This window comes from Microplitis demolitor, chromosome 4 (genome assembly GCF_026212275.2).
Source record: "Microplitis demolitor isolate Queensland-Clemson2020A chromosome 4, iyMicDemo2.1a, whole genome shotgun sequence".
NCBI classification, from domain to species: domain Eukaryota; kingdom Metazoa; phylum Arthropoda; class Insecta; order Hymenoptera; family Braconidae; genus Microplitis; species Microplitis demolitor.
The window spans coordinates 20380807-20399482 of record NC_068548.1 but is presented as its reverse complement, the minus strand read 5'-3'; the positions used below and the strand labels follow the sequence as shown (position 1 = coordinate 20399482).

At 28.3% G+C, this 18676-nt stretch overlaps 1 protein-coding gene across 1 annotated transcript in view; it reads right to left on the bottom strand.

Moving 5' to 3' along the window:
• The window catches only part of LOC103568137 (receptor-type tyrosine-protein phosphatase kappa), a 55106-nt gene that overhangs the window by 453 nt on the left and 35977 nt on the right, over positions 1-18676 (bottom strand). The window contains exons 3-11 of the mRNA XM_014440900.2: positions 15399-15486; positions 13854-13930; positions 12743-12877; positions 11157-11458; positions 8860-8995; positions 7585-7834; positions 7428-7504; positions 723-962; positions 87-431 (exon numbers count right to left, since the gene is read on the bottom strand). Of these exons, the coding sequence (XP_014296386.1) occupies positions 87-431; positions 723-962; positions 7428-7504; positions 7585-7834; positions 8860-8995; positions 11157-11458; positions 12743-12877; positions 13854-13930; positions 15399-15486 (1650 nt within the window). The remainder of the gene's footprint in view (positions 1-86; positions 432-722; positions 963-7427; positions 7505-7584; positions 7835-8859; positions 8996-11156; positions 11459-12742; positions 12878-13853; positions 13931-15398; positions 15487-18676) is intronic.

Genomic DNA, 18676 nt, shown 5'->3' with positions numbered 1-18676 from the left:
GCAAATTTCCGAAACTGAGTTTTATTTAAAAAAAAAAAAAAAATCAAATAGCTGTTAATGTTTAATAAATGAATGAAAATAATAACCATGTTTTCAACAAGCTGAGGACGATGACGTCGCACAGTCTTGACAGCTTGAAAGATATCAACTTCACCGTGCTGAATAACTTGCTCAATGCAGGCATTAGCAGCGCAATAAACACCGCAACGGCTTCTACCGTCAGGCGAAACCACAGCCACTGGACCATAATCTCCCTTTTGTCGCCAGCGTTCGACCATATTCATCAGTTCAACGAGACTGTTGGTTGACGTTGGAACTGCTTGACCCATTGGCCAACACGTTAGCTGAAATAGCTGGACTGTTTTAGGTGGAGCTTTAACTCCGGCCATCAATTCCGTAAGTGACACAATCTTCTTGTTTATCCTAAATATCTGCGGGCAAAAAATGAAACTATTTATAACAAATATATCGGTGCTGTATGTATACATACATGCCTATATGATACCCTTTCATCCTTACACTAAAACTACAGCAATAACTAAAACTCTAGCACACTGATATCACTCTCATACTCCCGGTAACTCACCCCTTTGCCTTTATACCCTCGGCGCTCAACTATTACGTCACTTACATGCACGTAGTTTATATAATAATAAGTTTTCTCAAATATATATGTATATATCCAAGACAGGGTAAATATACAACACGTAGTCGGTACTCACCCAAGTTTTAATGTTGGTGTAGTGATTATGGCTAATATGATCTATTGTAAAGACAGGCCCGTATTTCTTCGAGTGTTTGCCTTCAGGCCAAAAGCTCGGAAAGTTTGTTGAGGTTGTGGGCGGTACGCATAGGATTACTACTGCTGAACACTCGTAGTCGTATACTAAGGACCAAAATTCACCGCATGTATGTTTTAATGGCCATTCAGTAACTATGTATTCACGTGGTTTTGTGTAACCCTGAAAATAATTTTTATTTTTTTAGGATAAAATTGTTTTTGTCTATGATCTGAGATCATAACTCAAAAAAAAAAAAAAAAAAAAAATTACTAATTTTAAATGAGACAGATATCTAGAAATTTGGATAAAAAAAGTTTAAAATAATTTTAAGGTTTAAAGAAATCTGGAAACAAAAAATTTAGACGAAATTTTTTCAAATTTTAGATCTACACTGTAAGAAATTTTCGGAGTGAACGCGAATTAAATACGGAGTGAATGTGAAGTGGATGACTATTTATTTATTTAATCTCTTCAGAGTAAAATTCACTTCTAAAAGGAGATTAGTTTGACATTAAAGCTCTAAATCAGAAAGAATGTAGATTGAAAAAAAATCCAGATCACTCGGAAATCACTCTATTGAAAAAACAAACTCCTTATTTACTCCATTTATGAAGTGATTTTTTTTTAAACTCCAAAACCCCGAGTGAATTCGTATTGAAATAAAATCCGTAATTATTTCGAATTCACTCCCAATTTTTAACAGTGTATTGATATAAGTAAATTTTCTTAAAGTCATTGAGATCTTCATAGATCCGAAATCTCTTTTAAAATTCAAATTTCAACTTTGATCTACGTAAGACATAAATAGAATTCCACATTGATGTCAAATGTGGTTGGAGATCGGAACGTTTTCCACGGAACGGAAATAAAAAGTAAAAAATCTACTGGATCTTGATTTTTGTCATGTTTCACATGAGAGCTAATCAATTGGAAATCGCAGCCACCCCCAATTACCCGTCACCTTTAAGCTGTCAGATTACGTGATTTTTTTTTTCATTTTTTTTGCGCGAAAAAAGTTCCGATCTTCAGGTACATGACGAATGATATCGAAGTAGATTCGAAATTTTTAGAAAACAGATCTAATCAGACCTTGTTAACACAATTATTTACCGGAAATATAGGGTGTATAAAGTTTTTATTTCGGGTCTGAAAATAATGGAATTTTGTTTCATTAATCGAATAGCAGCAGTACACCATTGACAGGGTTTTTGGTATTGACAAAAAAAATATCAACATAAACTATTACTAAATTATAATAGGCCAATAGCCCGCAGCCACTGTACTTCGTGACTGTTCGAGTATAGTTGCTGGATTCAGTTGACAAGTTTTAAATTAAATTATTCATCGAATCATTGACTTTTGAAACAAAAAAAAAATCTATCAAAAAAACATTTAACTTCAGTAAAATCATTGAATATTCTCGTTTTTCTGTTAATTATTCCCAAGTTTTCTTTACCATGCATTATATATTGACCGGAAGTCCGTCGTCTTTTTTATGCAAAGTTTATTTTTAAATTTTTAATTTGTAATTTCTTCTGTCTTCTGGTATTTTAATTTGAATTCTCATCAAAGTTTAATGCAAAAAATTATTTTCCGTCATCTAACGAATTAATTTATCGCCTGTGAATGCTAGAGTGGTCAAATGAACCGTCAAAATAAAAATTTAACGTTTTTTCTGCCTAAAAAATCTAAATAATTCAAATTTATACTAGAATTTTTAAAATATCCAAACTATGAAAAGACACGAACTCAAATAAATTTTTTTCATATAATAGGAAATACAAACATTTTTTTATTTATATAAAAAATATAACTACCATCAAATTTATATTTTCTCGATAATACAGCTTACAATTGTCAACAACTCGTTGAAAAAATTTCCAGCAGTTTTGATTATACAGACAATATTTATATGGCGTATTGATTGTATATATATAAAAAATAAAAATATGGATGTATATTTGTGTAAAATATACTCCCACAGTTATACTATATAAATATCAGCTACAGTTGTCATTTATATTATATTTACCCGGTAAATATGTAAACTCTAAAATTTACACCAATATATATATATATATATATTCTAAAATATTTCAAAACTGCACATTTATAATATTTCATGGGATGTTTATAACATTTCTGTGGTATGTACAGGATATTTCTATTGCACTTTGATGCACGGATATAATTTCAGAGTAAAAATGAATGGTAATACGAGTAAACTTACACAAAAAAAAATTGATACTGATTCTGTATTACATTCAATATCCCCGATAGATTTCCTATACAATTGCGACCCACTTCCTGTATCGACGTTCTCATTAGCAAACTCCCTTCTCTACATTTTCAATAGAGCGTCTTTTTAACGTTTTCTGATAGTTATTGTCACAACGTAAATAAAGTTTATTTATTCATTTTTTTTTAGTTACAAAAATTGATGCATGGAAATTTCAATTGTATTCCCAACGCTGAAAATTTTCGAAGAGCAATAGCTTGAAAAATTAAACCGAAAGTTTTTATTCATGCACGTAAGCAGAGAAAATTTGCCTGAAAAATAATATTTACATAATTTTTATGCTCAAATATTTTTTTAAGGTAAAAAAAAAAAAAAAATGACTTTTTACCGTTTTGTGCCTCGTCTATAAAATGAAAAAATAAAATATTGAGTTAGACGGTTTGCTATTAAGGGATGAACCAAAAAATATATCAGTTCATACGAATTTACTTTTTTTAGTATGGGTGTGATTTTTTTTTTTTTTTTTTTTTTTTTTCGTTTATTATTCAGCGACAGAATAAAAAATTTTGAGACATTTTTTTATGATACTGAATTTAGCCGAGTTCTAATAATTTTTTGATTATTTTTCAAAACTTAAATCATAAAAAAAAAAATATTTGGAAAAATTGCACCTATAGTTTTTTTAATATTCTAAATGTGCATATTTTTAGTTTTTTTTTTTTGTGCATACTATAGATGATTTGTTGAAAAAAAATCTGAAAATTTTTGATCATCTATCAACTTCAAGATCATATTTTTTTGGGGTAGTTTTGATTAAAAAATTTTCTCTGTACTATTTCTACAGAATATTTGAAAAAAAAAAAAAAAAAAACAAATCAAAAAAATTAATAAATCGATTTTACAGAGGATCGATTGCAATTTCATCGCGTATAAATTTAGAATGTAAATAACATAAATATACGTATTTTGTGATAAGGTTGCGGTAGATAGTAATACTGTCGTAACATACCGCATTTAGGATGTAGATACGTTGTATTTATACTTATACCGTAAATAAACTATATAGATGTATGTATATAGAGTATTTATGTTGCATAATTAAAACCGCTGGGGCATATAATTGTTAGTGAGAAACGTAAAATGTGATTGTAGTTGTAGTTGTTGTTGTTAAATAGATCTTGTGCGATGACACTTTTAACAAGATGAGATAATCTCCAACCAAAAGGAAGTTCATTATGTTGAGTAATTATACATATTGTTTTGCTAAATTTAGTAATTTAAATTATGAATAATTAGTCATTTCAAATTAAGATTAACTCCGAGCGATACCCTAAATATTCTCATATATTTTAAATAATATTTTGATCGCAGATTTGAATTGAAAGGAAAAAAAAAATAATAATGATTATAGCCGTAAATATATAACCTGAAAATTTTCAAGTAGATTTAAAAAATCAAAAATTTTAAATTTGAAAAAATAATTACATTGTTATTTTATTTATTTTTTTTTAATTAAAAATAAAATATATGAAATTTTATATATATACAAAAAAAAATTTTTTTTTGACGCAAGAAATATTTTGCATTACGAATTGAAAATAAAAATTTTCTCAGGCCTGGAAAAAATTTCTTAGACCAAGAAAAATGCAAAAAATTTTTTAGGGTAAGCAAAAATTTTTCGCGCCAAGAAATTCTTTTTTTTTTGTGTATAAAAAAATTCAAAAGTTCAATACTGGGTATTATTAAATTTTGGTCTGCAGTACTCGAAAACTGAAAGACAAATTTGTAATAACTTTTTCAGTGCAAGTTAAACTTATTAGAAGTGTCTCTTTGTATAGTGGCGGGTATTAGAATTTAATAAAATGGCCGCGAATCAGAACAAGGCGAAATTTATATGGAATAAAATTTGAATATTAATTTTTATCGTACTCAAAATTTGTAATAATTTCATGAAATTCAAATCAAATACTAATATTTCGATAAGTTTTTGTAACATTTATTGATTTTATTAATTTTACTAAAAACATATTTATTAATTAATAATTGTTAATTATTATTCATTGAAATGTTAAATTGTAAATTTATTTATCCCCGCGCATTTGATAAATAACTAAATTACTTATACAATTGAATAATTAATTTTCAATAATACTATTAGCAGTGTTCTAGCTTAATCGCTTTTAATCTTTGGGTTATTTGGTGTTTTTATGATCAGATAAAATATTTTAAAGGATAAAATATCGCGGCAACATAACGACTTTTAGAAGGATAAAATTTATTGAATAAAAAAATATATACATTTCTTATTAACTTTAATATAAATATTTATTTTGTAATAAACGCGATAAATATTTTTTCGTTATAAACATGATAAAATTTTTATTACAAAAAAAAATTTTATGCCTTTTATATTTCATTTTTTATTATGTAGATTATATTTTATCGTCACTAGAAGGGCACAAAAAATATTAAGGCCAGAATAGAAACGATATAAAGCATTGATATGATAATGGTAAATATACCGTACTATCTTTTGTAGTTTATCGATCAAAAATACTTTTTCGTATATATTAAGAGCAGATGTTCTGTTATACAGTATATTAAAAATTGATTGATGGAAACAAAATAACTCATAACTATTTGTATCCCATAAAAAGTTATTTAATATTTAGATTTACTGACATATAAAAATTCATTGTAAAAATATTTTTATATTTTATTTCATGTAAATTACTAGTTTCCATCCCTTTGAAAAAGTTGCCTTTGAAATTTTTTTTTTATAAATTTATATGCGACAAAGAAGTAAAAATTTTTATTTAAATGGATAAAAATATAAAAATAAATATAAATCAATTTTTAGTAAAATATCGGACTTTGACTTGTTAATTTTTGAGTAAAACAAAAATTCACTGACGAGAGATGGGTTTAGAGTAAAGAAAAATTTTCATCTGGGATTTTCTAATAAATCTTCCGGGTCAAAAATAAAATTTGGTTTATCAAATCGAAATTTGGCGCCGTTTTTCACAAGACAAACTCGACTTTTTTCTACAGAGATATGAAATACATGAGTTGTCGGCTTAGTTTAGACTTAACTGACTTACTTAGTCACTATTTAAAACGAAAAAGTTTGAATCAAGTCGAAATCGACTTATTCGATTTAAATTATAAGGCAACAAATTTTACACTAAAGAATACTGCTTGCTTTTGCCATGGTTCAGAAAGTCAGAAGTAAGGTGAATGACCGTCGTGCTTGAAATGAAGATGAATAAGTTCAAACTAAGATGAAAAAAGTTCTAAAAGTTGACCAAAATTTAATTTAAGTCAAAAAAAGTCGAGATCTTATCGAAAAATCGTCAGCAAATAAATAATTTCAAAAGAGAATAAGATGAAACGAGCCTTAATAAAGTTTTATTTTTGACCCGAGCTAACAGCCACTTCAATACCAAGTTGACAGAAATCTACAACCGAAAGTAGACGTCAAATTGATTACAAAAACGTGATGGTGCAAATAGTTGACGGTAACTTGTAGTAAATTTGAAAGTAACTTTTACTCGAAGTTTTTTTTCCGTAACTTGATGGGAAATTTCCGGGTTAACTTACATTTCAATTGCGGCTATAGATTCATGTCAACTTGTGGTTCATTTACTCGTATTATAGTGAAAATTTGATGCAAACCTAAAGTTAGCCTGACTGAAAGCACTGAATAGATAAATTTTGAAAACAAAGTGCGGCTATCAGGGAATGAAACTAAACGGCGTCTTCTTTCAGATAAACATTGAGACCGAGTAAATAAGTTGCAATATATGCAGATCTGACGAAGAAAGGAAAAAGTTTAAGAGTTGCCACAGTAAGCATACAATGCAAAAAAAAAAATAATTCAATGAATTTAAAATAACTAGTTTAGCAATAAATTCATCTAGTCAGCGGAAAAATAAATAATCGCCTGTCTGATAGTGGAATAGTAAAAAACTGGCAACCGGGTACTTTATTGCACTCATATAAATTATATTTATAACCTTTTTTTTTCTCAAAAATTATAGAGACATTTTAAAAATTTATATGTATTATTTTCTTAAACTTTAATTTTATAATTTGTCTATAAAACTTTAAAAGAAATTCCACTAAGATTGAGAAAAAGTTTTTACAACTTAAAAAATAAATAAAAGAAAAAAAAAAAAGACGTTATTCAATCTTATTGGCTGAAAAAGTTTTCCAAGTAAAAACTAGTGCAAGTGGTGATTAATTTAATTTATCAAGTTCGCACTGGAAGGGTTTTAAAAAAATAGCTAAAGATTTAAAAAGTGAAAATATTCTTGACATGAAAAATTGTCTTTTTATTTTTATTTAAATTTCCTTGTTTTTTTTTAAACAAATAAAAGTTGATAGTAAGAAAAAAAACTACTCACGTCCACGAAAACAGCATTTATATAGTCGGTAAAACTATTGCCTTGAAAGCTCGTTAAATAGGGACGAAAATTATCAGCTGTAATATATTAAAACTTTTTTTATTACTATGAGCATTGAAATAAAGATAAAAATAAAATAAAAAAAAAAAATACTTACGTGGAACAACCAAAACATCGCGATTTTTTTCTCTGTTGTCTGCACGATGTCCGCCAGCGCAATCACCAATCGTAAATCGTGGTGTTTGCTTGCAGATCTGTTGATACTCTCGTTGATACTCATTCATCTTCGTTATTGGATTCTTGACACTCTTCTGCTTCAGCCGCTGGGAAAGCTCAGAGACTGGAAACCATGAGGCTCCGCATATAACAAACTCCTCGAGGGTGTCGTAGACAAATTTATATTGGTCCTGCAGTAAAAATATTTAAGTTGGAAAATTAAAAAGTGCATAACTCACTTGTTTATTCAAAAAATCAACAACAGGTGCCACCCGCCAGTTTGAATTTTTGTTAATTATAAATAAACCAAAAGAATTTAGATAGTCGTTTTCAAAAGGGTTTTTCTATTTTAGAATTCCAGTGCAATAGAAAATGAAATTTATCAATTGGTTTTAAATTTTTTACATTATTGTGTTTATTAACATCCGTACATACTGATGGATATCACAAATTTTTGAACTTCCCGCTAAGAAAATTTTAAATTTTCAAACCAAGGGAAGTTATTGGTTTCGGTTCGATTTTCGAAAACCAAGTTTTCAATAGATCTTGACGTTTTGATGTCCTAGGAAGCTCTATTGACTATTTTCAAGATGATGTCCGATATTCAAAAAATAAGTTCAAGAACTCGGGAGCTCGGTGATAGAGCGAAGTTTTAGGGCTGGCCCGCAGGGTCACGCGATTGTCAGGTTTTTTCAATCATTATTTTACAAAACAGTGACTTGGAATTGTGTTTAGTTTATTCACTGATAATTTATTTTTCAAATTGTATTAATGTTGTTTTAGTTGAGCATATTTTAATAAGTGTAAATATGATTTTTACGTAAGTGAATCAGTTAGCAGAACAGATCTTCATACTTCGCAATTGGGTTGTGCAAAATATCAAGAATTAAAAAAAAATCGTAAATTGTCATGAAGGATAAAATATATAAAATTATATAACTGTTCTATATTATTTTACACTCGTTTACATTTATTGTTCGGCATTGCGGATAAACTTTATGCTCCAGTGCTTATATAGAAGCTGCGGTGATAAGATCGTGGTATTCTACGTTAGTGTTGGTATCGTGAGCAAGTGCAAGCTCTAGTATAACCAATATATATTTATGTAGTGGAGTTAAAATAAAAAGTGTAGAGGTAGATATTGAGAATAGAGGACAGAGGATAAAGAATGAAATGAAAATAAAATTGATTTTAGTTTAGTTTTTTTTTTTTTTACCAAACTTTCTATGAGTCCCCTTCTACTCTGACGAAGTTTCTTAAGATATCCAAAGACGTCAAAAGTGTCCTCTTCTTCAGCGAGTTCCATATTCGCGTCAATTGCTAAATATACTCCGGAACGTCCACCCCCGTCGCTAATTAAAAAAAAAAAAATTAAATTGTAATTAAAAATTTTGCATTATGGTAAATTTGAGTAATTAAATTTGAAATATTTAGGACATGCTGAGAAAGATTTTAATTGCATGGCTATAGAATTTAATGTGCCCGCTGACATCTATTTAGCTGCTCGTCAATTTTGGGGTATGGGTTTTTTATTTATATACAATAGGTTCTCATTTAGATGAGATTATTGGCGGTTAACATGCGTATAATTACTGGAAAATTAATTTGTATTTCGTGGTAATTAATAGAGAAAATTAGGGACATTAACATTTTTTTTAAAACGTAATTTGAGACAGGGAAAATTAGTCTCTGATAAATTACATTTGTGAAAAAATAATCGTGTGGGAAAGATGGGCTAGCTGAAATTTTTAACTTTTTTCATAATTTCATTGAAATTTTTATCAGATAATTACAGCCTCAGCGGATTTGACTTACGGTAATTTACTGCATTTTTTTTGCAAATTTCATGCATTTACGGTAATTTGCGGCAGAAGACGGCAGGTTAAGTAACAATACGGCAATTTACGGCAAATTTCGGTAGTTTACTGCAAGTTGGGGAATTTTTCCATAACACAGTAAAATACTTAACTCTACGGTAAAATGCAGTAATTTTGCAGTAAATCCGCACATTTACGATGAAATATCGCACCATTACTGAAAAATACTGCACTTTTACTATAAAATAGTGCAATTTACCGCGAAATACCGTAGCTTAACGCAAAATATCTTAATTTGCTGTAAAGTATTGTATTTTACCATTTTTCCGAATACCGTTAGTTTCGGAAATTACCGTAATTTTTCATTATTTATTTTTATTTTTAGTAACAAATTTATTTTTTATGCTGTAAATATTAAAATTTTCTACACAGAAAAAAAGAATTTCTTGGCGCAAGAAATATTTTGTATTATGAATTGAAGACAAAAATTTTTCTTGGCTCAAGAATTTTTTTCTCGCTTAAAAAATTTTTTTCTTGTTGCAAGAAAATTTTTTCTCACCCTAAGAAAATTTTTGTTTTCACTTTATAATACAAAAGATTTATTGGGTCAAGTAAAAATTTTCTTTAAAACAAGAAAAAAATTTTTGCGCTAAGAAATCCTTTTTTTCTGTGTAATCATTTTTTCTTATTTTTGTCTACAAGAACTAAAAATTTTATTTTTAAATTGTCCATTTTGCCCCTTATTATATTTAATTGTAAAAGTGTTACTTTTTATACAATTTCATAAAATGGAATTAAAAATACACCGGTTAAAAAAATTTAATAATTTTATGTCAGTTAACTTTGATATTTATGTCAAAAAATTTAATATAATTATAGAACTAATTCGCTGATTGTATACTCATATGTATGTGGTTGATAAACTTTGAAAGACGTATCAAATAATTTCTTTACCAAGTTCCAGACTTGAGATCCTCTAAGAATAGAACTATCTAATCGCCCGCCTTTTACATTCCCGCCACTTAGTTATTAATAATAACAAATTAATAAGAAGACCGACAGTTTCACGTCACATGTCTGAGTTATTTAAATATTTCAACCCGTTTAATTAATTGTAACGTTCTGTTAATCTACATTATCTCCTAAACTAAAATGTGTGTTAAAAGTTTTAATTTATATGCATATTAGTTATAAAATATTTTATATCGTGATAAATTTTCTTTCAAACATTAAAACTTTTTTTATGACTTAGGTATGAACTATTAATTTTAATTCTCATTCATGATTCATTTACTCATAAAAATATCAAAGTATTTTTTTATTAACAATTTCTATACTCAAAAATTTTAATAACCATAAAAAAACTAAACTTTTGATTTGAAAAAAAAAAAAAAAAAAAAAAATTAATTGTAAAAATTTAATAGATAATTATTCTAACGCTTTGATGTTAATATTAACAAATTAATTAAATTTCTAATTACTAATTAACATAATAACAAAATAATATTATTTCCCACATCCGCCTACTCATGGACAATTTATAATAAATCCATTATGAATAGACCGAAAGCACTGCGTCGGGCAGCAACTAAAAGGTTAATTAATTTTATCTTATTTCCGGTTGGTAGGGCTCTGTAAAATGTAATATGCATATGTATGTATATATAGTATGGTATAATTAATATACTATACTTACTTGCAGTGTACCACCATGGGACCAGACTCGTTTTTGATAGTTGACCCAACGACTGCCCTCACACGCCGGCGAAATTCCAGTACCGCATTACTAAAAGGGCACGTGTGTGAATGCCATTCTGTATAGTGGAATTGCAACAATGTCCTCTCTTCTGTTACTTCATCTTTTTCATTTTTTTTGTACAATCTTATCGTTCTTATATGAAAATTTGCCAACTCTTCTTCTTTCAATACTGATACGCATATTCCTCCATATTCTTCATTTTTCTCTTTATTTGCTGGCCAATATTGTACACACATGACCTTTAAATATTTATCATTATGAATATTAGAAAAGTTTTTTTTGTTAAAAATATTGTTTTTTAATAATTTTATTAAAATAATAAGCTGCAGGCATTTTTATACTTTATGTTACTGTATGAGTGTGAATATTGCTGACAGTTGGCAACTTTTTAAATTTTATAATAAAAAACATAAAATGTAAGTAGAGTCAAAATTTAAAAATACGCATTTAGAAAAACAAAAGATCTGTACGCGCATTTTTTTTTTCAATTTCATTATTTTAATTAATTAATTAAATTATTTATTTAAAATTTATAAATTATCTCATGTCTGCTACACTCACACTCATGTTACTGGAAATTTTTTCATGGATTTTAATGATCCAACTGAAAAACTATCAAACTTCTTAATTCGACTAAATATCAGAAAAAATCAAATTTTTAAAACTCCCGGGAAATTGAAATAATTTTTTTCAATGATTAATTTTTCAATTTTACTGTAATTTTTTTTTTATTTTTTTACTTGAATAATTAAAATTTTTTTTTTCATTTTTTTCCATTTTTTCCAAAGCCGAAAAAAAAATTTTTAATGGAATTTCTGAATCAATTAAATTTTTGCTAAAAATTGAAACTCAAAATTTTCTATAAATCTCGTTTTTCAAAAATGAAATGTCAGAATAGTTACAACCGCCAGAAATTCAAATTACGATTAAAATTAAATCGAAAATCTTTAACGCGATAACGATTGATTATAAATATCAATTAGTTATGCTAATTAGATAGTCATTAGAGTTAAAATAGACAATTGTAAATTGTAGTATTGCACATTCTGTGGATGGTCGTAGTTGAATTACGATGAGATGACTTGTGTTCAATATATTGTGTATATTGTGTCTATATATATAAATATAGTGCGACCCCTAGCCTATTTAGAGACACTACAGTCCAGAATTAATGCTCGACTAATCAGCATACAAGGTGTTACGTCAATCAGGTTCGATGTACGATTGACCAGACAATCAATTTGCTCCGTCATTCTCATTCGATACTCTCACAAACGTAATCGACAGCCCTTTCATAACCACTAAGAGTACAGAATTCGTGTAAAACGAAACATTAAATTTCTGATGTTAATGGAAATGTATCTGGACACGTTTGTATGTGATCATTTGTGTATTTAACTGTCTACACACATATACATCAATCCTCAAATGAAATATTTTGTCCAATTAGCATTGAAAATTAACATTAAGCATACAGCTGACGGTCGCTAAAAGCAAATTATAATATTGTATCTATACTACACCTTTATAAAATCAAATGTTTTAGTTAACATAACGATGCATGAAGCTCTTTCTTGCCAAACCATTCGCCAAAATTCAGTTACGGTAGTTTCTATGGGTCCCTGAGTCACAATGTAGGCATTTGGTTTCAGTAAACTCTGTAATTATATTTAACTGTTCATAATTAAATCTGTAGGAATTTTTTATTTTATTCAATTCAGTAGACTGTCAAAAATTTTTGGTGTGAAAATGGCCCCTGAGGACTTTACAGTCTGCTCGGTGTGAAATATCAAACGGTGTACTTTTTACAGGGTATGAGTGTTTCCTTTCACACCATTCGATATTGTTACCTCGAATATTGTTCGATAATATAATTTGTTAATTAAAAATTACCAAATAATATATCGATTGCAGCACTAGTATATTATTATTGATGTAGATTATTTTAAAATAAAATAAACTTGTAGGGGAAAGTAGGGCAAAATGGGCTTACATTTATATTATATTTAAGCCCTGTTTTCTTAAGGGGCCCATTTTGCCCCACTCTCCCCTACATTTACACCATTAGTGGTGTAAATGTTATAATTTACTCGGTCCAAAATTTAACACCGTGCGTCGGGTCACTTTCACACTGGCGGTATTGTAAATTTTAACACCGAATAATTCACACCATGGACCCAAATTTTTTACAGTTTATAGGGTGAAAGTACCGATTTCGGCCACTTTTGAACTGGAATTTTTTTTTAAACTTTTTCATTAATTAAAGCAAATATTAAATATCCAAAATTGGTACATTTAGCCTTTTTATTGTATCCAGTACATCTGCGACTGGTCAGTTTCAAAAATTAGTAAGAGTCAAATTTTGAAAAATTTCTTAATACATGGAAAAAATTTTTGACTTATTTTTTTTAAAAAAATCAAAACTTTTTTTTTCAAGAAAATTTGAAACAAGTTTAAAATTGACTTTTATTAAGATTTTGAAACCCCAATTGTTGTAATTAATTTTCAAAAAAAATAATAAATGATATAATGAAAATTCATAGGTATACATTTTAATAACAATTGATATTGATAAACAGTTTATTAAATATCAAGCTTACGTATTAATAATAGCAATAAACAATAATTACTTACGTCAACGTAAGACGCATTGACATAATCGGAGTCTGGTTGTCCCTCTATCGTTTCCAGAACAACTCTATTGTAATCATCTAAAAAACAATGAAATATGATCAATAACAATTAGGAGAATAAAATATTCCACAATGAAATTATGTACAATGAATGATCGAGCCTACACAATAATATTTGTATTTTGTAGGCGTAAATAAACTACAATAATCGAATAAATAATACCCTCTATTAACAATAGTTATTTACTGACGCACGACAATAACGCGATAATTATCGACCCCAGCAGTTTAATCGTTTTGTTTTTCTACTTCTACCCGTACATTCTCGAACTTATTCTTGTTTATGATTATAACGGATGCTTGTGCCAGAAAAGGGCTTTGTTTTCGTTCAGTGAATTGACTCGTTTCCAAAAGTACGGCTCAAACAAGGTCTTTATGCGTGTACTGATGCTCAAAACATCAATGAAGTGAGAACAATCATTCGGATAATTAACTTTTCTTGATTGGTTTTGCGTTCCCAAGAAATAGGGAAGTGTTGGTTAGATGCACCACTTGTTGATAGAGAAAATCGTTCAAGCTCATTACTACGTCTGACCTAGTCGTCTATATATCTACTCATTATAATTTATTTTCTTTTATCTTTCTCTTTATTCATCGCTTCAACTCTTTGTATACTACTATTTTTTATTACAATAAACTTTCCACTATGCCGGTGTCGCTTCTTTGTTCTTCGATCATTGAAAATTTTTATTTATTTATACTCTGTAAAAAATTGTGAGTGAATTCGGATTTTATTTAAATCCGAATTCCCTCCCTCACTTGGAGTTCCGGAGTTTAAAAAAAATCACTCATGCGGAGTGAATAGGGATTTTTTTATGGCGGAGTGATTTTGGAGTGACGTGGATTTTATTTAAATCCGCATTCACTCTGTTCCGGAGTTTTAATACTTAAATAAATTAATATTTAATAGAAACAGCTGTTAATTAGAAAAATAATTATTTAAATAAATAATTCATTGAGATATTAATAATTAAACTTAAAATATTATGTTTTTAATTTATAAAATGTTTTAGTAACTCACGTAATTATAATTTCATACATATAATACATAGTGAAAATATTAAATTATTGAATAGCTATGGTGACATAGTTTTTATGGGAATATTTTATATTTCGTTACAATATGAAATGTTATCTCGTGGTTTGGTTGATGTAAGTCATAAGACAGTTTGTGACTCAGTGGAAGTTTTATTATCAGCTGCTTATAATTTTTAAAAATCATTTCGCGCGAATGTATGGAAAGGGAGCTCGTAATTATTTCCGTACTCATTATAAATGTCTAAATATCAAAGGCAGCTCACTATGTATTAGTAATTTTTTTTATAATTAATATTTTCCGAAACTCCCCTTCGGAGTGAAATTCACTCCGGAAGAATTAAATAAATAAATAATAATTCACTCCGCATTCACTTCGGAAATTTTTGACAGTTTATATATTTTTGTTGATCCGTTTGTTAAAATAAAACTGAAAATTTTTTGAACTTACATGGAATACAGCGTTGGTTTTGGTTTTTCTCCCTATTAGCTGGTTTCATCGCATGCCTGCACAAATGAGTTTCGACTTTAGCTGCACTCTGTAAATATAAATCAAATATATATTTATATAACACGGTTTCATATAATTAGATGGCTAAATTTAATAAAATTATTTTTATACTTTTATACAAAGAATTTTAAAATTATAATTCTAAATTATATTCACTTAGCATTCAAACAAAAAAATAATTGCACAGTTTGTGATATTCATTTTTTGAGGTGAACCGAAGAGTTGTAAAAATAATTTAAAGATAATTAAATGACGGTCTTGAGCCGACGTAAAGTTATTGTCAGGCCATTTCGGGACTAAACTTTTAAAGGCCCGTAAGCTCCCTTTATCCCTAAAGCTCCTCTGATTGGTCCCTTGGTGTCCGATGGTTCGCATAAAATACAAGAAATTGAATAGAATGGATTTAAGGTAAATAATTATGCGGGCAACAACTAAAGTCTACTTTCCTAAATAACAATTTATTTTAAACCTTTTTTATGTGAGTTTCTGTTAATTTCCAGAAAATATTTCAAACCACCGACCAATCAGGAGAGAAAAATTATAGAAAACGATTGACTCTGCGAGCAAGTCCCAAAATTGCCTTTTAAGAAATTCCATAGAAATCCTATAGAAAATCGAGACTCACGGGTTTATGTACAGAAAAAAAATTTCTCTATACTTCTACGGCTGCCCAATTTCAAAACACAGTGAAAAATTTTTCAAAATCGATTTTTTAATATTTTTAGTTCCAGTGGAGTTTTGGTAACATGATTCTATACATGTTTCAAAAATTTTATTTTTGTCAGTTACTTTGTTTTGAAATTGGGCAGCCGTCTAGTGCTAGCGATCTTTCAAAAGACTCGTCTTGTACTTTCGAAATCTGCAAATACCCATGGTATAGTTTTGGTCAGGATCTCCTTCTAAGAAATTCTATAGAAAATCGGGACTCTGGCTTCAGCTGAAAAAAAAATTTTTTTTCCTTACGTTCACATGCAAGCATTTTTCCAAAAAACGTCTGATGTTTCCAAAGACTCAAAAAGTATTTTTAGCTAGAATCGTTATCAAAGAAAATTTATCAAAAATCGACTCACGACTTATACTCCGAAAAAAAAATTGTTTTCTGTACTTCTATATGCTATGGCATTTTTCCAAAAACTATTTTTCAAATTGTAATTAAATTGTGAAAAAATTTACTTGTTCAATAGATCAAGATAATTTATTATGGGTCAATGAAGAAATTATTACTGTTGATTCACCATTGATACTCTATAGAATTCAGGAAATAAGTAATATATATTTTTATTTCACTCAAGTATAAATGAAATAAGTTTGTTGGATTAAGAGATAAAATAATATACAGAATATATTAAATTTCAAGTTTTTCTTCATATATACTCTATATAAATATTTATTAAATTGAAAAAACAAACTCGAAATTTTGTATCTCGAAAAAAAAAGTTAATAAAACTTTTTCCAATGTATGAGCAGAATTTAAATTATTGTCTAAAGTATATCATATGTTTTGTTACTTCAAAAAATTATAAAAGTTTAAAAATAATTATTTCATTTCAATTCGTATTCTCTCTACATCTTACAGAAAAAAAGAAAAAAGTCTATACTTACTTTTGTCACGTAAGTTTCGGTCAATACCATTTTGATTTAAAGTTTCAAATTGAAATTAATTTACTTTAGCAATGAAAAATTTTAAATTATAATTTTAAAACTTTTTTTTTCATTTAATATTTCAAGTTTTCTGCATAAATTTAGTGATAATTGTAAATAAAGTTATATTACAAATTACTGAGGCTATAACTTTTTTTCCGAAACAATAAAAAAAAAAGATTAAAATTTAAATATTTATGATATCGGTTGGATTTTTAATGGACCAAAGTGTAAGAGACATTGAATAAAAAATAAAAAAAAATGAATTGACCATCAACAGAGTAGCAATTTAAAGTTAGCCAGAGGCAAAAGAGTGACATATACCAAAAGCTTTTTCGTGTTTTCAGTGATACGGTATCCGTCTGATCGTACGATCCAGTTGGTTGCGGTTACAGCTGTGACTTTACGCCCACCCTTAGCCATTTCTTTCCCTTTTACTTGGGTACTTGTGGCCTACAGCTGAATAAAGGGAAAATCGAGTTTTAACATAGATATATTTACCCATACATTTAGATCCAGGTTATTGATAATTTTTTATACTCTTTGCTTTTGTGTCTTCTTCTTCTCTTTTTTAAATTTTTTTTTCTATTTTTTTTATCTATTATCTATTGAATTTAATGAAAATTGCACTTTGTGCATAAGTACTTATTAGTTAATGGATATTAATTTTTTTTTTTCAATGCTTCAATAAGAGTAATACCAAAAGAAAAGAAAAATAATAACTGGAAAAATGAAAAGTGGTTACGTGGTCTGAATTAGTAATCGATTGTTTGATCGGCTAAGTTATAACTGAAAATAGTTTTACACAGTTTTATATAGAAGTACATGTACACGAGTACTTGTTCAGTTTCTCGATTTACTAAAGAAAGTTTGAAATGTAGCCAAAGTCCTCGGCGATCCTTTCTAGTCGTCACGGGATTACGTGCGTGACAAAAAGTGGCTGCTCAACAAAGCCTCAGTAACAATCCCACCGTCTCAACTTATTCTAGTAACTCACTTTTTTTATTCTTTTTTCTTTTCAAGCTTTTTCGGTCTCTTTATTTTTTATTTCACTTCCTGTGGTCACGTTCCCGGCAGATAGGCTACAAAATCGAATATAAGTTTCGATATTGCTCGGTAAATTAAGTGTACATTACTATCATATATAAAATAATTGTCTCTTTAAAACTTATTTTATGGTATATGTATTTTTTTTTTTTTTTTTTTATTTACCAAAACGTTGTTTTTATAAAATTTTTTAGTTTAGCGAGAATTAATATTTTCGTAGGATATGGAAATTTAAGAAAACATTTTTTTTATTCATAAATAAAAATATACAGTAAATTACCCAGCATAAGCCTGTCCGTAATAAGGCTTTTTCCCTCAATCGGCAGTTACTCAGTTTGAATAGCTTCCCCCACGAACATTCTTTCAAGTTTCATACCCGACAGCTTTCGTTTAAATTTTTGAAATTATAAACTGAGAGTAAGAAAAAATGGACAAATTGATGATTAAAATTAACTACTGTAAGAAATTTTCAGAGTGAACGTGGGTTAAATTCGGAGTAAATGTAGAATAAATATGGACCGGATGACTGT